At 40.2% G+C, this 18,856-nt stretch overlaps 1 protein-coding gene across 2 annotated transcripts; it reads right to left on the bottom strand.

Annotated features, from left to right (window-relative positions):
• Nucleotides 1–1,645: 1,645 nt before the first annotated feature.
• tspan7b (tetraspanin 7b) lies at nt 1,646–18,573 on the bottom strand. 2 transcript variants are annotated; one of them, XM_044019081.1, is made up of 8 exons: nt 18,377–18,573; nt 11,330–11,518; nt 11,000–11,074; nt 10,806–10,901; nt 8,178–8,333; nt 6,620–6,703; nt 6,306–6,391; nt 1,646–4,986 (listed from the first exon to the last, which is right to left on the bottom strand). In XM_044019081.1, exons 1-7 carry the CDS (start codon nt 18,440–18,442, stop codon nt 6,323–6,325), a joined length of 735 nt encoding a protein of 244 aa, XP_043875016.1. In that variant the 5' UTR covers nt 18,443–18,573; the 3' UTR covers nt 1,646–4,986; nt 6,306–6,322. The 2 variants fall into 2 exon arrangements, with proteins under 2 accessions (XP_043875016.1, XP_043875017.1); XM_044019082.1 differs by lacking the exon at nt 18,377–18,573 and adding an exon at nt 13,947–14,237.
• Between the last annotated feature and the right edge of the window lie 283 nt (nt 18,574–18,856).

Raw genomic sequence — 18,856 nt, 5'->3', positions numbered from 1 at the left:
AAATGACATAATGGAAGCTAAAATGAAGAAGAAACACTTATTATAACCACTGGTGAGTATATTTTAGAGGTGCAACACCCTCACTTGTAACTACGGATAAACAAGTAGTGGTTACTGGATCAACAAGGTCACACCAAATTTTGCCAAAGTTTTTTTCTTCTACTTATTCTTTCCTGCTTGATTCCCACAGGTAACCACACATCTTGATTCATTCAGACCATATAGTTTATTTTCAGAAGTCCTTGGAATGGGACAATAATGGCCACACAGATTATCACCAGCAAAAAACAAACCTGTTCAAACCAGTAGATATTGATAATTATCATGATAAATTTGAAATAATTATCTACTGATTTTTGCTCCCGAATGAGAAAACCAGCTAACTGTGGTTTAAGACTTATTTATGCGCAGAAAATAACTTTGTTTTGTACAATGCATTAACATTATATCAATATACTTCAAGTGCCACTTAAACTACTATTGTCCTGAAGGAAAAACTGAAAAACATTAAATACAGTATTGCAAATAAGAACATAAAAAAATACTCCCATAAATAGGTAAATACTGAGCTTTTGTTATACTGCTGTTGAAGAACATTATATTACTATAAATAGTGATTTTGAAACATTGCCAATCCCTATCTTAACTTGGCTCAGAAATATGATGTACAGAGCAGCCTAAATCATCACATTTCACTCTGATTAATTTGGGCAGTCCGTGGCTAAGAGGAAAGGAATTGGGCTTGTTGCAGGTTCAATTCCTGGGAAGGGTCAAAGGCTGGGGTGCCCATGAGCAAAGATAAATACTGCCCACTGCTCCTGCGCCCAGCTTTTGTGTTCACTACTGGTGTGTAACAAGGACGGGATAAATGCAAGGGTCAAATTCACTATCACTAATTGGTGTGTGTGCAAAAACGACTGATTCTGATTCATAAATAAATAATACTCAGCTCGTACATTCGCTGAGTGACGATACCAGAGGGCTTTAAAGAGCGAGCAGAGCAGATGTAGAGCAGATTTCTCCTCTTGACACATTGTTTGAAAATAGTGTGAAAAGAAAATATGGAGTAAAGCCTGAAAACAGTTCATCTCAAGTCTTCTGTTCTGTATTTTTTTTTTTAAAGTCAGTAAAGTAATGATATAAAAACCTTTTATCAGTGCTTTACCTGTTAACTTGTGAGTAAAAGTACTGCTTTTGATTTGTTAGCTCAGTTGTCTTTATCCCGGAAATGTCTCACCTTGATGGAAAAACACAGAAAAGCTCTGCCACTTGATTTATATTTGAAAACTCATTTTGTAAACACTTTGTTTTTATCGTGTTTGGCAAGGTGGTTAGTAACACATTTTCCTGTGAAGCCACAAAGTCTGCACAGGAAAGTCTGAAAAGATATTTTTTATCACTTTGCCCAGACTTTAGTGGTCTCGGAGGAACCAATTGATCAACCACAGACAGAACAAACAACACTCTCAACCTACTTTGGTAATTTCTTATATAGCAGGGTCAATACACACGGAAAAACAACCATTCACACCTACAGTCAATTTCAAATCTCAAATAAACCCAACTACAAACGCCACACAGAAAAGCTTTGCTCGAAGTGGGATTCAAACCCTCAACATGAGAATGAACAAACACCAAACACAACTGTTATTTGTATATTTATTGATAATAAGACCACTGATGGTGACTTAGTCGATAGGAGACAGGATGGTGCAATTCTTTTGAGTGTCTAATGACCCCGTGTATGTGCTAGATGCTATTACAACTTAGTATTTACAGGACAATATCAGCTGGAGGAAGGAAAATAAGCTTCAGTGTTGGAAAACATACATTCATTAAATAAATTTACATTTACAGCTGTTAAAGCAACATTTTTTTTTAGAAAAAAAAGAAGCCACAACCAAATACTGAGCTCAAGACAAGATTCTCTCCCACACACTTATCAACCATCATCCGATCACAAGTGGATTTGCGAAAATCAAATTGTGTTTAGAGAGTGAGAGAGAAGGGCTGACATATTTTAATCATTTGTGATACAAATATAGAAAATCAATATAAATTTTTTATTTTAATGTTAATATTGTAACAGAGGACAAAAATAATTATTAGGACTGGGCAATAATTCAATATATATCACAATATCATTTTAGTAATGTGTTGTTTTGGTAACTGGATTACAGTCTACCATGCTTCTTATTTGGGGATACTGTTGTTATTGTCAAGTTTATATATTTTTTTCTTGTTTTGCTCAGTTGTTTTTTTTGGGTATCTTTTAGTGCATGTACTCGAATATTTTGAGTATAATCAGGCATATTTACATGTTGATGTTCCCTATTCAAATACATGTGGAATGTCCCTCAAATAAAAACTAAAACAAACAGATCGATACAATCTTGATGCATTACACAGACATAATGTAAGTTTTGCCTCAGTGTGTAACGTTTCTCAGTTTAACAACTATTATTATCTTTCACTGAGAAGCAAAAATCTTAGTGTTTAATTATCTGAGGTTTATTATGATAATTATTGATATGAACTATTTTAAAAAAGAAAAGACAAGAAAAGAAAAAAAACCTGGGACATATCACCCAGCCCTAATTTAAAAGTATGAGAAACAGAGAGGTGAAAATGACTTTTTGTTAAATGTGAAATACTCTCTGTACATGGTCTGGGTTAATCGGATCTTTCCTCAACATCAAGGTGTGTTCACGCCTGAAGTTAGCCCCACCCACTTGTGATCAAATCACTCAGGATGGACGTTTACACCAGGTCTGAACAGGGTCACACTCACACACAGTCAGTGAGAGAGAAAACAACAACGATAATAATAATAATGATAATAAGTAGAACATAATGCCAACCAAATCATAATAAATGTGGGGCTAAATTCAAATGATTACGTGCTACGCCCAACAAAACATTGGCCACAATTACTTTCCTCAGTGCAAGTTTCCTATGAACTATCAAACAAATACAGATTAAACAGCAAAACTCTCGACACGACATTTTACACATTAGCATATTTGAATGAGAAACATTTCATTATACAAATTACATTTCCAGTACATATCTACAGATGGTGCTGAAGATGGAGGCATGTGGTTGATGCACTACATAGAATACTGTCAATACCAGATGAGCACTGGTGGAGCCTCACGTACTGTGTCTCTCCACTTTGCTTTTTCAGCCACACGCGCTTCACACGTGTTTAGATGACAACTCGCCGAAAAGCTGCCGTAAGGAGCGCAGCCATTCATTCAAATTTAAATGGGTTGTGGAGTTTCAAGAGGCCCTGCCACACCAGCATTTACAACGTGAGCGCTTTCACTTGACACCTAGGGATCCATAAATAAATGGACACTTTAGTTCATTTTAGGGAAGAAGCGAGAGTGTGTGGTTGTTTGTCTCTTGTGGCCCTGTGATGGACTGGTGACCTGTCCAGGGTGTGACCCCACCTTTCGCCCTATGTCACTTGAGATTGGCACGGCGCCCCTTGCGACCCTCATGTGGAGGATAAAGCAGTAGAAGATGGATGGACATTTTAACTTGTCAAAGAAAGCAGGAAAAGCACAAGTGAAATTCAAATGGCTGCATTCCATTTAGCTGACAGTTTCAAGGTTTCCTGGTACGGTGCCAGCTATAAATGTCATTTACACCTGTTTCTATTTATGCTGACAAGTTATAATGTCCACCATGGAAAAAGTTTGAAGGACTCTCTGCACTATCACTTAAAGCAACTTTTGCTGAGAAACAGCACCCTCTGCAGGACCAAGTGGTTGTTAAATCTGCTGAGCTCCAGGTCCAAGCAGTTTTAATGTATGGAAAACAACATCAACCTCTGTCCCAGAGCTCTCACTGAACTCAAAACCCTATTTTGGACGTTTCCTTTAAAGTAATGTGTAGTTTAACATTACTCTTGAACATTCTGGGCCTGATACTGGAAGTTTGGGTTGCTGACTACCATGAAGTTATGATCGTCTTGCAGAGTAAACAATAAACAAGCTCCAAAGTTCCATACATAGTGCAAGAACAGAAGTTAAGGTGCAGAGTGGGGATAAACGAGGCTCCTTTCTCCCTATTTTAAAAATGCTTTTGTTATTTTAAGTTACTTTTAGGTGTGTCGGGGCCTTTTGTCCAGAAGCGGCATGTCATTTATTTGTTTGCCAGAGTAATATACTTCCCTTTCCTTGGTAAAAAGAAATGATTTGTCACTGAATACCATGTACAGTGTAAAAATAAGCTGTGAATTCAAGTAAAACTGAACGGTTCACATTTGACAATCTAATGTGCTGCATTTGAGCTCCAAAATCAACAGTTATAACAAATACTGATACTTAAATCTTAAATCTATATCTATAATCTGTCTATAAGTTAAATTAAATATTCATGTCAAAAACATATTGTACATTGTCTACAGATAAAAAAAAAAGAAGCTCCCCCTTTTCTTTCTGTCGTCAGTTTTCTCCCTCTTCATAGAATCTTCAAACATCGCCCTCAGTACAGTCAGTTCACAACATTTCACAACCATAGGAATATACAATGGTGAGCAATAGCAAAGTCAAATGCAAAACTAAACATAGCTATTTAAGTATTACTTTCAAGCTTTAGTCATGACAGTCTGTACAAAGATGTGCAGTGGTCTTCTGATGACATGCTGCAGCCAGTCACATGTCTGAGACCAACACCGCCATCAGCTCAGACAACTCCGGTCTACCCGACAGCTGCGGGCCGTGCTGATCCAAGACATGTGCTAGTGAGCAACTTCTACATCAAGCAGCAGTGTGACGTGTGGTATAGAAAGCTTAGATGCAACAGCAGTGAGTAAAGGAATGGTGCTTTACAATAAGATACATTTAGATATTACACTGAGATCACAGGCAGAGAGACGGAGGGAGGTCAATTCCACTTCAGATGTGGGACAGTGTTTTGGGGGAATTTACTCATATCATGTGTCAAGACTCTTTGTTGGTTCTTCTCTTCATCTCCCTAAAAAACACAAAGGTAAGAACATTATACACTGAACGTGGCCTCCAGTCAGAGGACAACCCTCTCTACCACTGAGACACTGCTGCGACCTCATATTGAAGTAATGTGACAAATGTAAGTACTCAGTACGTCTGTTTCTTTTTGGTCTGCAGGGCTTGAAAACAAACTCTAGAGCAGGGGTCAGAGCTGAGGTGTGTTTACATACTAGAAATGTTCATTAACATGCACTTTCCCCTCAAACTAAACTAGCAATTAAATGTTATCATTCAAATTTAGAACATGATGCACTCAAATTGCGTACACTTTAATTTGAGTGCTTACTCCTAATGATTATCACAATTTTCCTCAACAATGTCGATGATATTGTACTGAGTGATTTCATACAACATACACAGTCATCCTATGAAAACAAAACATGCACACGTTTTGTCTTAATATCAGCAGTATGTTTCACTTTTTCAAGTTCATACAATAATGCAATAATGTTTTCGTAAGGCGTAATCGTTTATCTAATTTACATATAAAGATCAGTTGATTAGACAGCAGCATAAACATTTCTTTCTCGCTTTACAGCTGTCTCAGTCAAGTCAAATATCCCATCACGCATTAAAAACATCCAGAAAGTTTCACCGACTGATCACAATAATCAACCGTCAGTAACAAGCCGGGTCAACTTCAGCCCTAAGCAGCAGCTTTATATTGTTTTTGACATGCTGACTGTGACTCGGTTCACTCAGTTATTTTTAGAACAGTGTTGGTGACCACAGCTCGAGAAGTTGTCTCTTACAATCTGTCCAAAAAAGCGGGGTTGGGCCTGAACACGACCACATCCACTACACGCCCACCAACACCTGCAACCATGCGTCTTTTGGTGAATGCCAGCTGTCAATCACACAGTATCCCAACCCCAATACACTTGGCACGGCTCGACTCGGCACGTTTTCTTGCTTTTCCATTAGTGACAGTACCTGCTACCTGGTAGTTTGTTTTCAGTACCTACTCTGGCAAGGTTCCAATACTATATGTGACGTCAGCAAACAAAAAGGTAGTGAACAATTCTGTGAACAAATCTTTTTTAATTGACTGAGTCTAATGACTCACTACACAGAAAAAATAACTGCTTTACAAGTCACTGGTCACTAGTTTGTGTGTGAGTTAAGTAATATAGGAGGTGCTATAGTAATGGAAAACAAACCAACCTGTATAGAGAAGAGCCGTGCCATGCCGTGACTGTATAGTGGAAAATGTATGGACTATCAATAGGACTATAATTTACAAAATGGTGTGGTGTGATCTAAAGTGTGTGGTAAGTTTCTCACCTGCCACGTCACATCAGCTAAACCATCTCATACTGATTGGCTGTGATGATCCTGGACAGACAGCAGGCCAGCAACATACCAATCAGCTGAAAGATAACAGGGGGACAAAAAAACGTCGGCATATTTTAAGTGTGAGGTTAAAATACAATAGTGAAGCCAATTTTGCCCTCTTACTTTAATGATCTAGTTTTCAGCATAATACAGAGCGTTGTCAGTAAAAAGGCCTCATTATGAAATGATTTATTTACATGAAAACACATGCTAATATTCAGAGCATCCCCTGCAAACAGACATTAATGTTTTTCAACTTTTACCTGTGAGAAGGCAATCCCAAACGTCACTCCTGCAATGATGGCCATGTTGGTTTCCATAAATGAAGTGACCAGCTCATAGCAGCCCTGAAACAAAGGTGGCAGGTTAGTTTGTAGAGGGAACACGGACATGTTACATGTGCAAATTAGGGGCAAGATGGAGATCTGGGAGAGTATCTGGGACATTTGTTAGTTTATGGATGAGGGAGAGGGTGTGGGAAAAAAAGTATATGAGGATGCGTCAGATGCATGATGACGTACATTCACTGGCCACTTTATTAGGTACACCTGTTCATGCTTGTTAACCCTTCTGTTAACATCCTATTAAATCTGTGCCAAAATCCGGCAGGATTTGGCACGCGTACTGCTCATTACGTTACGGTAGCCCTCAGGACTTCTGCGTAAAGACAATCCAATCACAGACAAGACTCAGCAGCTCGTCACATATGTGTGTGACGTCAGCTTCTCAGTACTGTGATTCCTAATTGGTTGAAATGACTGCCGGATATCAAAAGTGAAAGTTATCTTGAAAAAAGGGACAGAAGCAGTCACTCATTGAACATTTTTTGACAATTCTACAGCCATAAAATCCATATAAATCCAGCGGCCTGAATATCATAATAGTTAACATAGTCTTACAGTTTTGAAAGACAAACCCAGGTAGTAGGACAAAAGTAGCAGTTAGCCACCAGGGGGCTGGTTGTAAAAAGAACCCAGTTTAAATGTAATGGGAAAATGAGCCCCCACTTCTCAAGTGATTCATGTCCTCAGTTAACATTGTTCTGGTCTAAATCATTATTAGTTTCAGTTCTTTTTATAATTTCAACATTTTTTGATTATAAAATTTCACAATCTTGTAAATTATGTTACAATTGCAACTGTTAACAGACCATAAAGCATGGCAGGTAAGAGTAGACCCCAGTGTGGTTGAAAACTGGTTTCCACTTGCATAAACATGGCACCAGTCAAACTCCAAATCTCAAGGGTTCATTTTGCAACTGGAAGACTGAAATAAATATAATAAATAATAATAATAATATAATAAATATTTGTGGATAGTCTATACTTGGTAACACAACTATCAAATCATCACATGGCCAGCAACTCAATGTTTTTAGTGAGGTTGAGATGACCTCCTGAAGTTCAAACCATGCAGAAAGTGACTTAGAACATGGGATGGTGGTTGGTCTAGGTTTTTCAGAAACTGCTTTTTTATTATTACATTACATGTCATTTAGCAGACGCTTTTATCCAAAGCGACTTACAATGGAATTGAGTACAATCAGCGAGGGGTGGAATCAAACTTGCGACCATTGCGACAATGATGCTTTTCGCACATAGGGTACCGGTCTTAACCACTGAGCCACTCCACCCCCTTATATTATATTCACTCAAATTTGGTTAAAAATGTTAGAAAGAAAACAAATGACAAGACAAATTACAGCTTGAAACCGATGTGCCACTTTATAACATGTCCCGTGTCACTAATATAGTGGCTAGTGAGTGTATGCATCCATGGGCTATTTGCACTAGAATAGGAAAAACACAATAACATACTGACCTGGTGGTAGACCTTGCTCGGGGCTATAGTTGTATTACGGAGGTCTTCTGTGTTGCAGTCAGAGGGGTTAGAGCAGCAGCTGGCTGGGATGCCGTTGGATGGGTAATACACACTGGAAAGCCAGCTGGTGTAGTTATACACTCCACAGCAACGCAGCTGAAATCAGACAATGCATGAAAAAGGCTTGTTTTATTCAATGTCTCCGTTAATGCCCATGATAACTAATTACAATTACTGACTAATTCACTTTACTTGGATGCCACACACACACAGAGTATTAACACTATCTGGGTAGAGTAGTAGTAGTGGTGGTGGTGTAAGAACACATCCTATAATTAGGAACCGAGCACTGACTGGTGCAAAGCCCTATTGTATTCGGTGTGATTATTCCTTTTTTTATTTTTCTTACTTTCTTCTTTTTTCTTACTTTTTGGGTGTATTTTGAGGGTTTTGCCATGCACTTTGCATGGACATCAGGACCTGCAAAAAAAGAGCCCTACCTAGTGGTCAAAAGTATGTGGTTTGACCGAGCGTGTGTAGGGAATACTTCTACTTCTTGGGATTTTGACAAAGCGCTACCTGGTAGTTGATATATAACCATCTTGGACGTCTAAGTCCATCAAGGATGACAACATGTGGTGCCACTCACTGTGCTACCTACTGGCAACAGGAAGTAAGCCTTCACTACACCTATATGTGGCTCTGTAACGCTGCCACAGAAATACACCAAAAACAGAGAAGAGTATACCATGTGCATAATTCAAGAGCAAGAAAGAGGTGAGGTTATGACATCACTGCTTCATAAAGTAGCAGATTAGTTGTATACACGAAAACACAAAGGTGAGAGGTTTTTTACCAATCTGGGATCTGTTTTCCAAAAATAGCGTTTCTGTGCTCCCAAATGCCGGTTTTGTGTGGAGTAAAGGCGATATGCAAAAAGAAAACTTTGGTGGATTCTCCTGAACTCGCTTCCGTGTGTCCAGTTTCAATCTGTTTGCACTTTTTAGAACATTTTTTTTTATTGTTTGCTTTACTACTGTTTGCTCTAATACCTGTCTGCCTGTACCTCAGATCCCCATTCACTGGCCTGTCTGCTCAGCCATGTCCAAGCCCCTTGTCTCTGTCCAGTTGAACCCTGGATTGGAATCAGTCATGTGCTGATATGTCAGTTGTGCTTTGAAATCTGAACCCTGTCACGCTCTGCTCACCTGCCTGGCCCGTTCTCTGGAGACCCAGACTTCAGGACCTGATTCAGCCAGTAACCATCTCCTGATCAATACACCTTTTAGACATTTTGAAAAAAAAATTTCTACATGTCTATTCTCTTGAGTCTTGTGTGTCTGGTTTGACAGTTCAGTCTGACAGTTTCATTTCTTAAACACAAAATAAATAACATTGCTCAGGTCTATTTATATATATATGTGTGTGTGTGTGTGTGGAATGCAAACAAATGACTCAAAAACACACAGGTGCTCCTGTCATGATGTAACATGTACTGGATGTGGTTTTAACACTTTTTGGTCAACAGTGCTAGGGTAATACAGGCTGGTTTCACACTGTGTGCTAATCTGCTGTGTCTCACCTGTTGCTGAACTGTAGTTTTGTTTTCCATAACGTTTACCTTAAAAACAGTATTTAGAGTATTTAAAATACTCAAAATACTTATCGATACCCAACCAATGAAGCTGCACATCTGTAGGTGCCGCACATATTCCATCCAATTACTAAAAAAGTAATTTTTCCTTGTGGTTGAGACATTGGGAGATTCTATGTGTTTAAGTAACATCAATGATATTGTTATTAGTTTGTCAACTTAATGCAGGCACCTCAGGACTTTGCGGTTGTTCAGACGGAAAGAACATTCAGAACACTGGACATTGAAATGTTTCTCCAAGATAATTTACATACATATAATATGCTTTGTGGATAATAGATGAAGCACTTGATTGCATACAGGCTGGCTACATGGTGACACAAGAAAGGGGATGAGATTGTTAAGAAATACTGGATCCGAAGGGGGTGCAACTATGGAGCCGGAAAAAAAATGTTGTAAATTCAGAGGCAGAGGAATTGTATTTATTTGAAGTGAATGCATTATGCGTCTGTATAATAGTGATTTTTATTGCATATACTTTTTCTTTACTCTCGCATTAAACTTTCATCTCTTTATATTATTCTATTGTGTGCACTAGCCTGATTTCTGCTTTGTTTTAGAACTGTGCTAAAGCACATGGCAATGCATCAGTGTAGGAACTGTGCTATACAAATAAATTGCCTCGTGAATAACACAACAAACATTCACATGTTCAGAATTCAAAGGTTGTGTGTGTTACTCTCTGCATGTGTGCGATGGGTTACAGGTGTGCATACTTGGTTGAAGGACATGTGTGAGCGTGTGCAGATGGATCCTGGGAGCTGATTGGTCCTAAACAGGAGGTTCCAGTATAAGAGGCCTGATCATAGCAGCTGCAGTGGACTTCCCTTTGACCACAGCCAGATTACCAGCAGACATCTCATGCTTGTTTTAATTAACATTTAAAATGTTTTGTTCCTGGAGGGGAGCCTCCTCGTTCATGTTGCGATCAGTTAACACACCCAGGTTCTACCTTGTTGATGTCAGGGGCTCACCTTGTGCTGCAGGTTATCAACAGCACGGCTCGCCTCATCCTCAGTGTTGTATTTCAGGACCGCGTCGGTGTACGTCCTGTGAAAGGTTCCCTTTATCTGGAGCAAGCAAACGTACATGTCATCACACATTGGAATGCTTTGGTGCTTTAGTGCTCAGACTCATCAGGTCACTTCATGGTGGCATGCATGCTGACCTCATGACGAAACACAAATCCAGAGATCCCAGCCACTAACTCAGCGAGGAAGACGAGCGACAGAAACATGGCATACTACAGAGGGAGAGGAAGAAGAGACAGGAAGGAAGCAGATTTACATAGTTTGAATGAAAACCCTCTGCCTCAGGTGTGAAGCAGTTGCATAAACTTGCACGCACACTCACTCCAACGAACACACACACACACACAACCTCACACGATAGAGGTCAGCCATTATTCTTGCTATCATGTGACCTGAGGCTAATTGTTGAGCATCTACAACTCGCTCTCCTTCCTCACTGCAACATGACACCTCACGTATCCTCTCACCAGTTTCAGCATCCATGGGCTTCCTCTGCAGGTGGCGAAGCATCCAAAGAGGCCAAAAACGATGATGACGGTCCCAGTGCCAATGAGGACATACGGGGCGTTGGTGGAGTTGTCGGCTATCAGAGAGATGTACGGGCCCAGCATCAACTTCCCCCATACTCCCACTGCCAGCAGGATAGCTCCTGTTATCTAGAGGGCGAGGATGGAAAAGAAGGATGTAACAGAGAGACAGAGAGAGCACAGGAAACAGGAAAGCACGGAACAGGCACGTTATCTTCTATGGTATTACAATAGCTGTGTTTTAGCAGCACGCCAAGGGGGAGGAGGAGAAACAGGATCAAGGTGGTACAAGAGAGCAATTAGACTAAGAAGGAGGAAAGTGGCGACAGGAGACACACATTTATCTGGAGTACAGGATAGAGATCTCCTGCTTATGCCTGCGCTCACACACACAAAAAAAGAAAGAGACACAAAGAAAAAGGGACAAATCAAAGAAGCTCTTTGATCCGAGGCGAGACGCTTCCTCCTGTTGCGGCTCTCTTTGCATTTCAAATGAAGGCTCTGGATAAAAGAGCGTGCTGTACGAGGCAGCTGAAGCAGCGTGTGTCTCAGCTGGGTATGTCTTACTGGCATCGGAAAGAGAGCGGGGAGCGGAACGGCTGCTGATGATCTGACTCCAGCCAGGGCCAAGTCATCATCCTAACCTGCTTCCCCCCCCATGAGGAGGCTGCTCGCCATCCTGCTGCCAGGCTCTCTGAGTGGAGAGGAAGCAGACAGCACAAAATGTCTCCTTGAAACACGACGAGGAGAAAACACTCAGCTCTACGCAGAAAATGAGTCACTGTGACTGAGAGAGCAGCGGGGAAAAGTTCCCCCTTAGCATTTAGACAAAAATGTCCTCAAGCCAAATGTCACATTATGTAAAAATGACAAAAACACAAGCAGCGTAACAACAAAAAGATTCCTTTGCAAAAGGTTAGACTGCTGTTTTTCCTCTCTGAGTGTAGTTTAAACCAGCCTCTGCAGGTTAATGACTGTGTTAACAACATTTACACTTTGCCCCACTGGCAGAGTATGTGCATAATAATTGGGCAATGGTTTTACAAATCACCAGCCTCCAGCCTGCCTGTCCTTTTACTGCTGTATTGTCCTAATTGTGTTTGCACAGCCTAAATAGAGCCATTCTCATATCTTTGGATTATCGGCTGAGGCTGCTGATACAAACTCGGGATAACAGCTCCCTGTCCTACGCTCCTCTGATCACGCAAGCACAGACAGACACACTCGAGTCATACGCGACAGATGAAGCAAGGCATTCTCTCCGGCTCGGAAAACCATATTTTCACCAAAGGGAAAATATGATTGAAGGGAACGCCCCCTCTCTCTGATCTGTGCTGTGATTGGTCAATGTGTCTCATCAGAGACAGCCCACATTTTCCCGACGCTGTAAACAGATGCTGTGTTTCCATCATGGTACAGAACAGTACCTTTACTTGGTGGGCGGGGTGTGGGCTGTGCCTGATGGTTTGCCAGCTCAGTTTGTGGCTGTTTGTCTCAAAGTTTGACAGTACTGTACCAAACCAAACTGTTCCACTTGATGGAAACATGGCTAGAGTCTAGATGGAGGTGCAGAAGTCTTTCAAATCACATGATTAACACTATACCAAAGTTATTATGGAATTATTGTACAATAACACAATATATATCATGTGCACTGCACTGATATAAAGCGTATAAAAACATACACACATGCACTACAACGCAATGTGTTGTGCCAGAAGCACTAGGTATGTATGTACTTACAGTACGTATGGAAAACCCAAGCTGATAATTCACATAATTAAACAATTTAGATTTTAAAAGCAGTAACCCTAAAATTATTTGAATTTTTGCCATGTAAACAAACAAAAGCTTAAGTCATTAACTGATTAATAGTGTTGGCTCTACACAGTTTCCCCACAATATTGCCTCTGCATTTATCTCTGTGTCTAAGACTTAAACATGTTGCCTACTGTTATGTAAGCAACGTTTGTATAAAAGTGGGTATGATCGATGGTCTGTGGGCAGCGATATGTGACATGATAAATCACAACATTGCATAATATTTGATGGAGTTGAACCACGTATAAGAATGAATTGTCTATTTAAAATCACTTTATCAGTGTTTTAGTAATTGTTCATTTGTATAATGTAAACAATGACATGTACGTTTGATGATTAAATGATTTAAAACTGTTAATATTATTCAACAATGTAGATGTAAGCAACTGGAGCTGTTTGAGTTTTGTTGAAGACTTTTCACCTTTTCACCTCAAATGTCAGAAAATCATGTAAAAGACTTCCACTGTCTTCATTTGTCCAATCCACAGCCAAACCCCTCCCAGAAAGATTCAGAATTATTGAATATCGAAGCTGTTCCGTTTCATTTTGCTACCACTAATGACACAAGGTCTCACATCTCCATGTCTAACAAGCCTGAACCAGAAAATTAACAAAAATGTTTTCCGTTAATTAACTAATTGATGTGTAATAGTGGGGGCTGAGTCCTGAGTCCTGAGCCCCCACCTCAGGACTACAGCTTGATGATTTGATACATCACATCTATTGTTTCTATTACCAGTGATTCCAACAGCCTGAGATGACAGCGGTCCTCTTACTGTTTATGGTCTGCACCACCAGCAACAAAATGTCCCCCTAAAAGCTGCTACCACGTACAAAAAAATGATCATCTTGTCAACTGCCAGTGCTTAAGTGTCCATTTTAAAGCCAACAGGGAAATTAAAGTCCTAGAAGCAGGGGCAAGTCATCTAGACTTCCAGCCTGTTGCTGAATTCCAAACAGCTCCCCCTCTGATCTGCACGTTTTGTTTGAAATTCAATGCCTGGCCAGCTACCCTGGTTACAGCACTGAGTTTAAAACAGGTCACTCCTCTTCCCCCTCCTCCTCCTCCTCCTCCTCACCAGCCTAATAAAGAAACAGAAGGTGTGATGACAAAATATGCTGGCAAAGACACCACGCAGACTCTGCCACCTGCTCTGCGTTTTACCGTCCTGTGTGTTAAGTGCAGCAACACGGGTCATTCACACTTGAGACATTATTTGCCATGACAGGCTGATGACAGTGAAACTTGGAACTCAGTGCCAGCGACTTCTCCTTGCTTCACCCTCAGGGTTGGACTGAGCCACCAAACTGCGAGACACTGCATTTCAGACATCTGAAACCTGATGCTGTAGACGTACGGGAGGAATGGACCACCATTCAATCCTTACTAAATATAAAAGTTATAAAGTATCGGTGACACTGGCACATGCCAGGGGGACACACAGCACAGCTCTACTTTTTAAGTCTCTTGACTTATGCTAAGTTAATTTGAGTTTGTTTTATTCACTGCCAATCGTCATGACTAAAGCAAAGAAAGCACTATTCAGGCCCCGAACACATAATAGACAAACACCCTCCATGTGATAGTCCACAGTGGCTATTTATGGCTACTGTCAGAGACCAAAGACACAGGAGCCTATAACTCACGACTGTGGTCACAACTTATGGGCAATAATGTACGAAATTCAGTTAAAAGGTGTCGTGGTTAGTTTGGCTTTTGTGCATTCATTGTGTTAGATTTATATTGCTACTTGCAAGGATGTAATTAGCAAAAACGTGAAAGTAAAAGCATAGTCAAACCACTGACACTCACACAGGAAATAGGTGATTCCCTCACACTCAAGTCCTCGCTGCTCAAGGCAATTTCAATATACTGAATCCCAAAATTGGAGGCAGTCTCAACCAAATGTATTACCACGTGTACAGCTGAGAGATCGGCTGGAAAAATACTGAGGACACTTAATCCAGAGCTTTGATTACACTGTGAAAATTAAGCAGAATCTCTTCTTCTGGAGACTTTTTAGGTACATTGGTGACAAACAAACAATAAATAAGGAATGTTGGTTTGTGCATTACTGTTATGTCAGTGTGTGTCTCGTGCATTTGCTCTTTCATTAAACAGTATGCTAAAGTGGTGAGGGACACACAGTACGGCTGGGTTGGGGTTAAACAATCTACAAATACAAAGATAAGGAGACCAAACATGATGTCGTCTTCATACTAATACACATGTGTGTCACACCCCGTAGGTTGAAACATTGCATTGATACCGTTTTTTGGAATCTTGCAAATTCCAGCTAATAAAAGACTATTAGAAACAGTGCTAAGGCAACCAACATGATCATTTATTAGCTGGTTTGTCACTGTCTGAAATTTACACTACATTAAAAAAAAGGTCCCTCTGTATTTAAGTGAAGAGCTAAAATTAGGGCTGAAAGATTTTAAATAATTATTTTGACTGGAATTGCTATTCCGATACAATTCACGATATCAGAGGGAATGGTACTTATTACATAATTATTCTCATTTTCATTTCAGAGTAACATATTTAAAATGATAACTGTGTGATATTTTTGCACATGTGTGAGATACATGTGAAGATGTTTTCTTCACTCTGTAGAATATGATGGAAATTTGACACACATTTAGGCTTTAAGACATATTGCGCGTCCTGCGATATGAAAATTGCAGATTTAATTCTGATCAATTCGATTAATTATTCAGCCCAAGCTAAAATACAGTAATCAATCAGTCATTTAACCAGCAAAACCATCTCTGATTGCCCACATAATGTAGTAGTGTCCAAACAACAATGCCTTCATAAAGCTAGACTCTTGCCTAATGAACCTATAGAAAGCTCTCTGTAAAACTCTGAAAAACTAATTATTTACTCACTTATTTTTCTGCCAATAAACGCAGTTCGAGTATAATGTTTTTGAAATGGCTGGTTGTAGCAGAACATCAGAACAAATGTCTCATTAACGGTTAAGTTAAAAGTTAAAAGACTATAATGGCCTGATATTGGTATTAGTAGACAGTCAAGGTATTGAGCCATCCCTAATTGTTACTGCTACAGTAAACTGTAGGTCATTCTGAAATAATCTGTGTCATAAAACAATAATTAAAAAAAATGTTTAAGATGATCAGTGATATCTATCTTATTTTCAATGTCATTTTAAACTGATGTCTACATTAAAGCTGTAGTGTGTGACTTTTTAACTTAAACAAATGTCAGTTCAATTCAAACACATTGTGAAATTAGTTCTCCCAATGCGGATTTAATCTACCAGCTCTGCACAGCTCTCTCTGTCTTCCTCAGTAGAGGGGTATCAGAATCTTGTGTTGCCTGGTAACACAGATGGAGATAACAGTAACGTTGCAGTAGTAAAGTGGGACTGCTGCAAACAGGGTGGTGTATGACTGAAAATGTGACATAAAAAGATACAGAGGTGAATTCTAAGTATCAAAGCAACAGGGGCCATATGCAGCTCGACAGCATATAGTGTATACGCCTCTTTCCCATGATGCCGTATACACACAAATGCTCCCTTAGTCAAGTCCGACTCACACCTACATGCCACGTTACTGCTTAACGGTGGGCAGGCCGACACTAATGCTGTGTTTCCATCATGGTACCATTCAGTTTGGTACACTATGGTATGGTTTGGAATGGTAAAGCTATGGGTCAGGCTTGCATTTCGACTAAGAAAGGACAGTACCTTTACTTAGTTGGACGGGTGTGTGCTGCGCCCGATGCCTGACGTCATACTGGTGTGACCAAAACAAATAAAAGTAACACAACAAACAACAATGGTGGACATCCAGCAGCTCTTTCTTCTTCAAACTTTGTATGAGAATAGACATTTTTACTTTTGACAAAGAATGGTTGGGGCTGGTTATTTTGGTACTATAAAAATATGTAACGTACTGTACCAAATCAGATCGCTCCACTCAATGGAAACATGGCCTTAGTGCTGGGGTTAGCAAAGCAAAGTCTCTCATGCTAATGAGTCGCTAATCAAGACGTCTGACCAAGGCTTAGTGCACATGTGCACCAAGAAAAAATTAATTTTTTTTTTTGGGGGGGGGTTTAGATGACATGCCCATAATTCTATCCTTCTCTCAAATGTTTTGTTTTTTGATATTATCAGTATTAGCATATTCTCAGTATTAGCACACTAGTGTAAGCATGGCGTTAGCTTTGTGGACCATTTGTGTATTCACACTAAACAAGGCAGGTGTGAATACAGAGAAGAAACTGAGTACTGGGCATTGTTGGGTGAACTTAGGCCGACAGAAAAGCAACGAGAACAGAAAAGCAGGGCTCCATGTAGGCCGCGTTGGGTTTGAGCTGAACACGTGAAACATGGTTTGATTGACAAACGGAATTACACAAGTCACCCCACCACTGAAAAGATAAAACATGTCTCAACTTCTGACAAATGCAACCTGAGCAAAGCAATGCAATTGGTACACAATGTAGGTCGGTAACACTTGACGCCACTCCATTCAAAATGAATGAGAAATGTTTCAACTGACGCCTCCACCACGGTTTAACAGAGCCTGTTATCAGATGAACACATAAGACCAGACAAATAACACCATCCACGACAAAAAAAAACGTCAGAAGTTATGCGCTGCAGCTTTAAACAGCTGCGTGGAATCCTATCAAATCATATGGAATATCTTCCTAATCGTATCGTGAGCCCGTATCGAAGTCTCCTCTAAGGGAGGGTCGTGTGATTCATATTTAAATGTGGCGTTAAATAATCTCAGAATGTCTCATTGAACAAAGCAGGCCATTAACGCTGCTTTTAACAGAGCAACTTAAATCGCTGCGGCGATATTAACATCCTCCTCCTCCTCATCTACCACCACAGCGCTGTACTGACAGCAACCATGATGCACCACTGACGCCCAACAGCCAACGCATGTGTATAACCGTAATACACGAGTTCCATCATAGAAAACCATCCACATACAAACATATACACAAACAAAAGACTGAAAACGACGACCGCCCTGATAATAATGGTGAAACATGGTAATTCCGTCGAAGATGCTGTCTCTGTCCAGCCCTTCTTCTTCTTCTTCTTCTTCATCACGCTCAACACGGATCCGCTACGAGGTGGTTTTTAAAATGATACAGGAAAATTGGCTACGTACCCAGAAGACGAAGGAGTACACGATGAGGAGCGTTTTAAGGCAGGTGATGACCGGTTTGGTCTCCATTGTGGACGGTGCCGTGTGTGTGTGTGTGCGTGAGAGAGATCACAACAGCAGCGAAGGAGAAAAAACCGAAGCGTCTGTGGAAGCTGTCGCGTTGCAGCCACGCGCTGATGCAGCCACACGGCGTCACTGTAGCAGAGCACCAGCCCCTGTTATCCTCAAGTAAACGACTCTATTTCATATCAAATGAAATACACAACAATAATACTGTACTGCAGGGCCGGTCCTAGCCACTTTAATGCCCTTGGAGGGGGATGGACATTTGGTGCCCCCATCTCCACCACACCCAAAATAAATTAAATAAATATACCAACATATATAGCTTTTGTTGAATTCGAATTATTTCATAAACCTGCAAAGCCATTTTCCAAGAAAAAAAATTAAACTTAAAACAATCCATCTCCACATACATACACT

Source organism: Solea senegalensis, linkage group LG2 (assembly GCF_019176455.1).
Source record: "Solea senegalensis isolate Sse05_10M linkage group LG2, IFAPA_SoseM_1, whole genome shotgun sequence".
NCBI lineage: Eukaryota > Metazoa > Chordata > Actinopteri > Pleuronectiformes > Soleidae > Solea > Solea senegalensis.
Note: the sequence above shows the minus strand (reverse complement) of the source record. Positions and strands in the feature narration are given on the sequence as shown.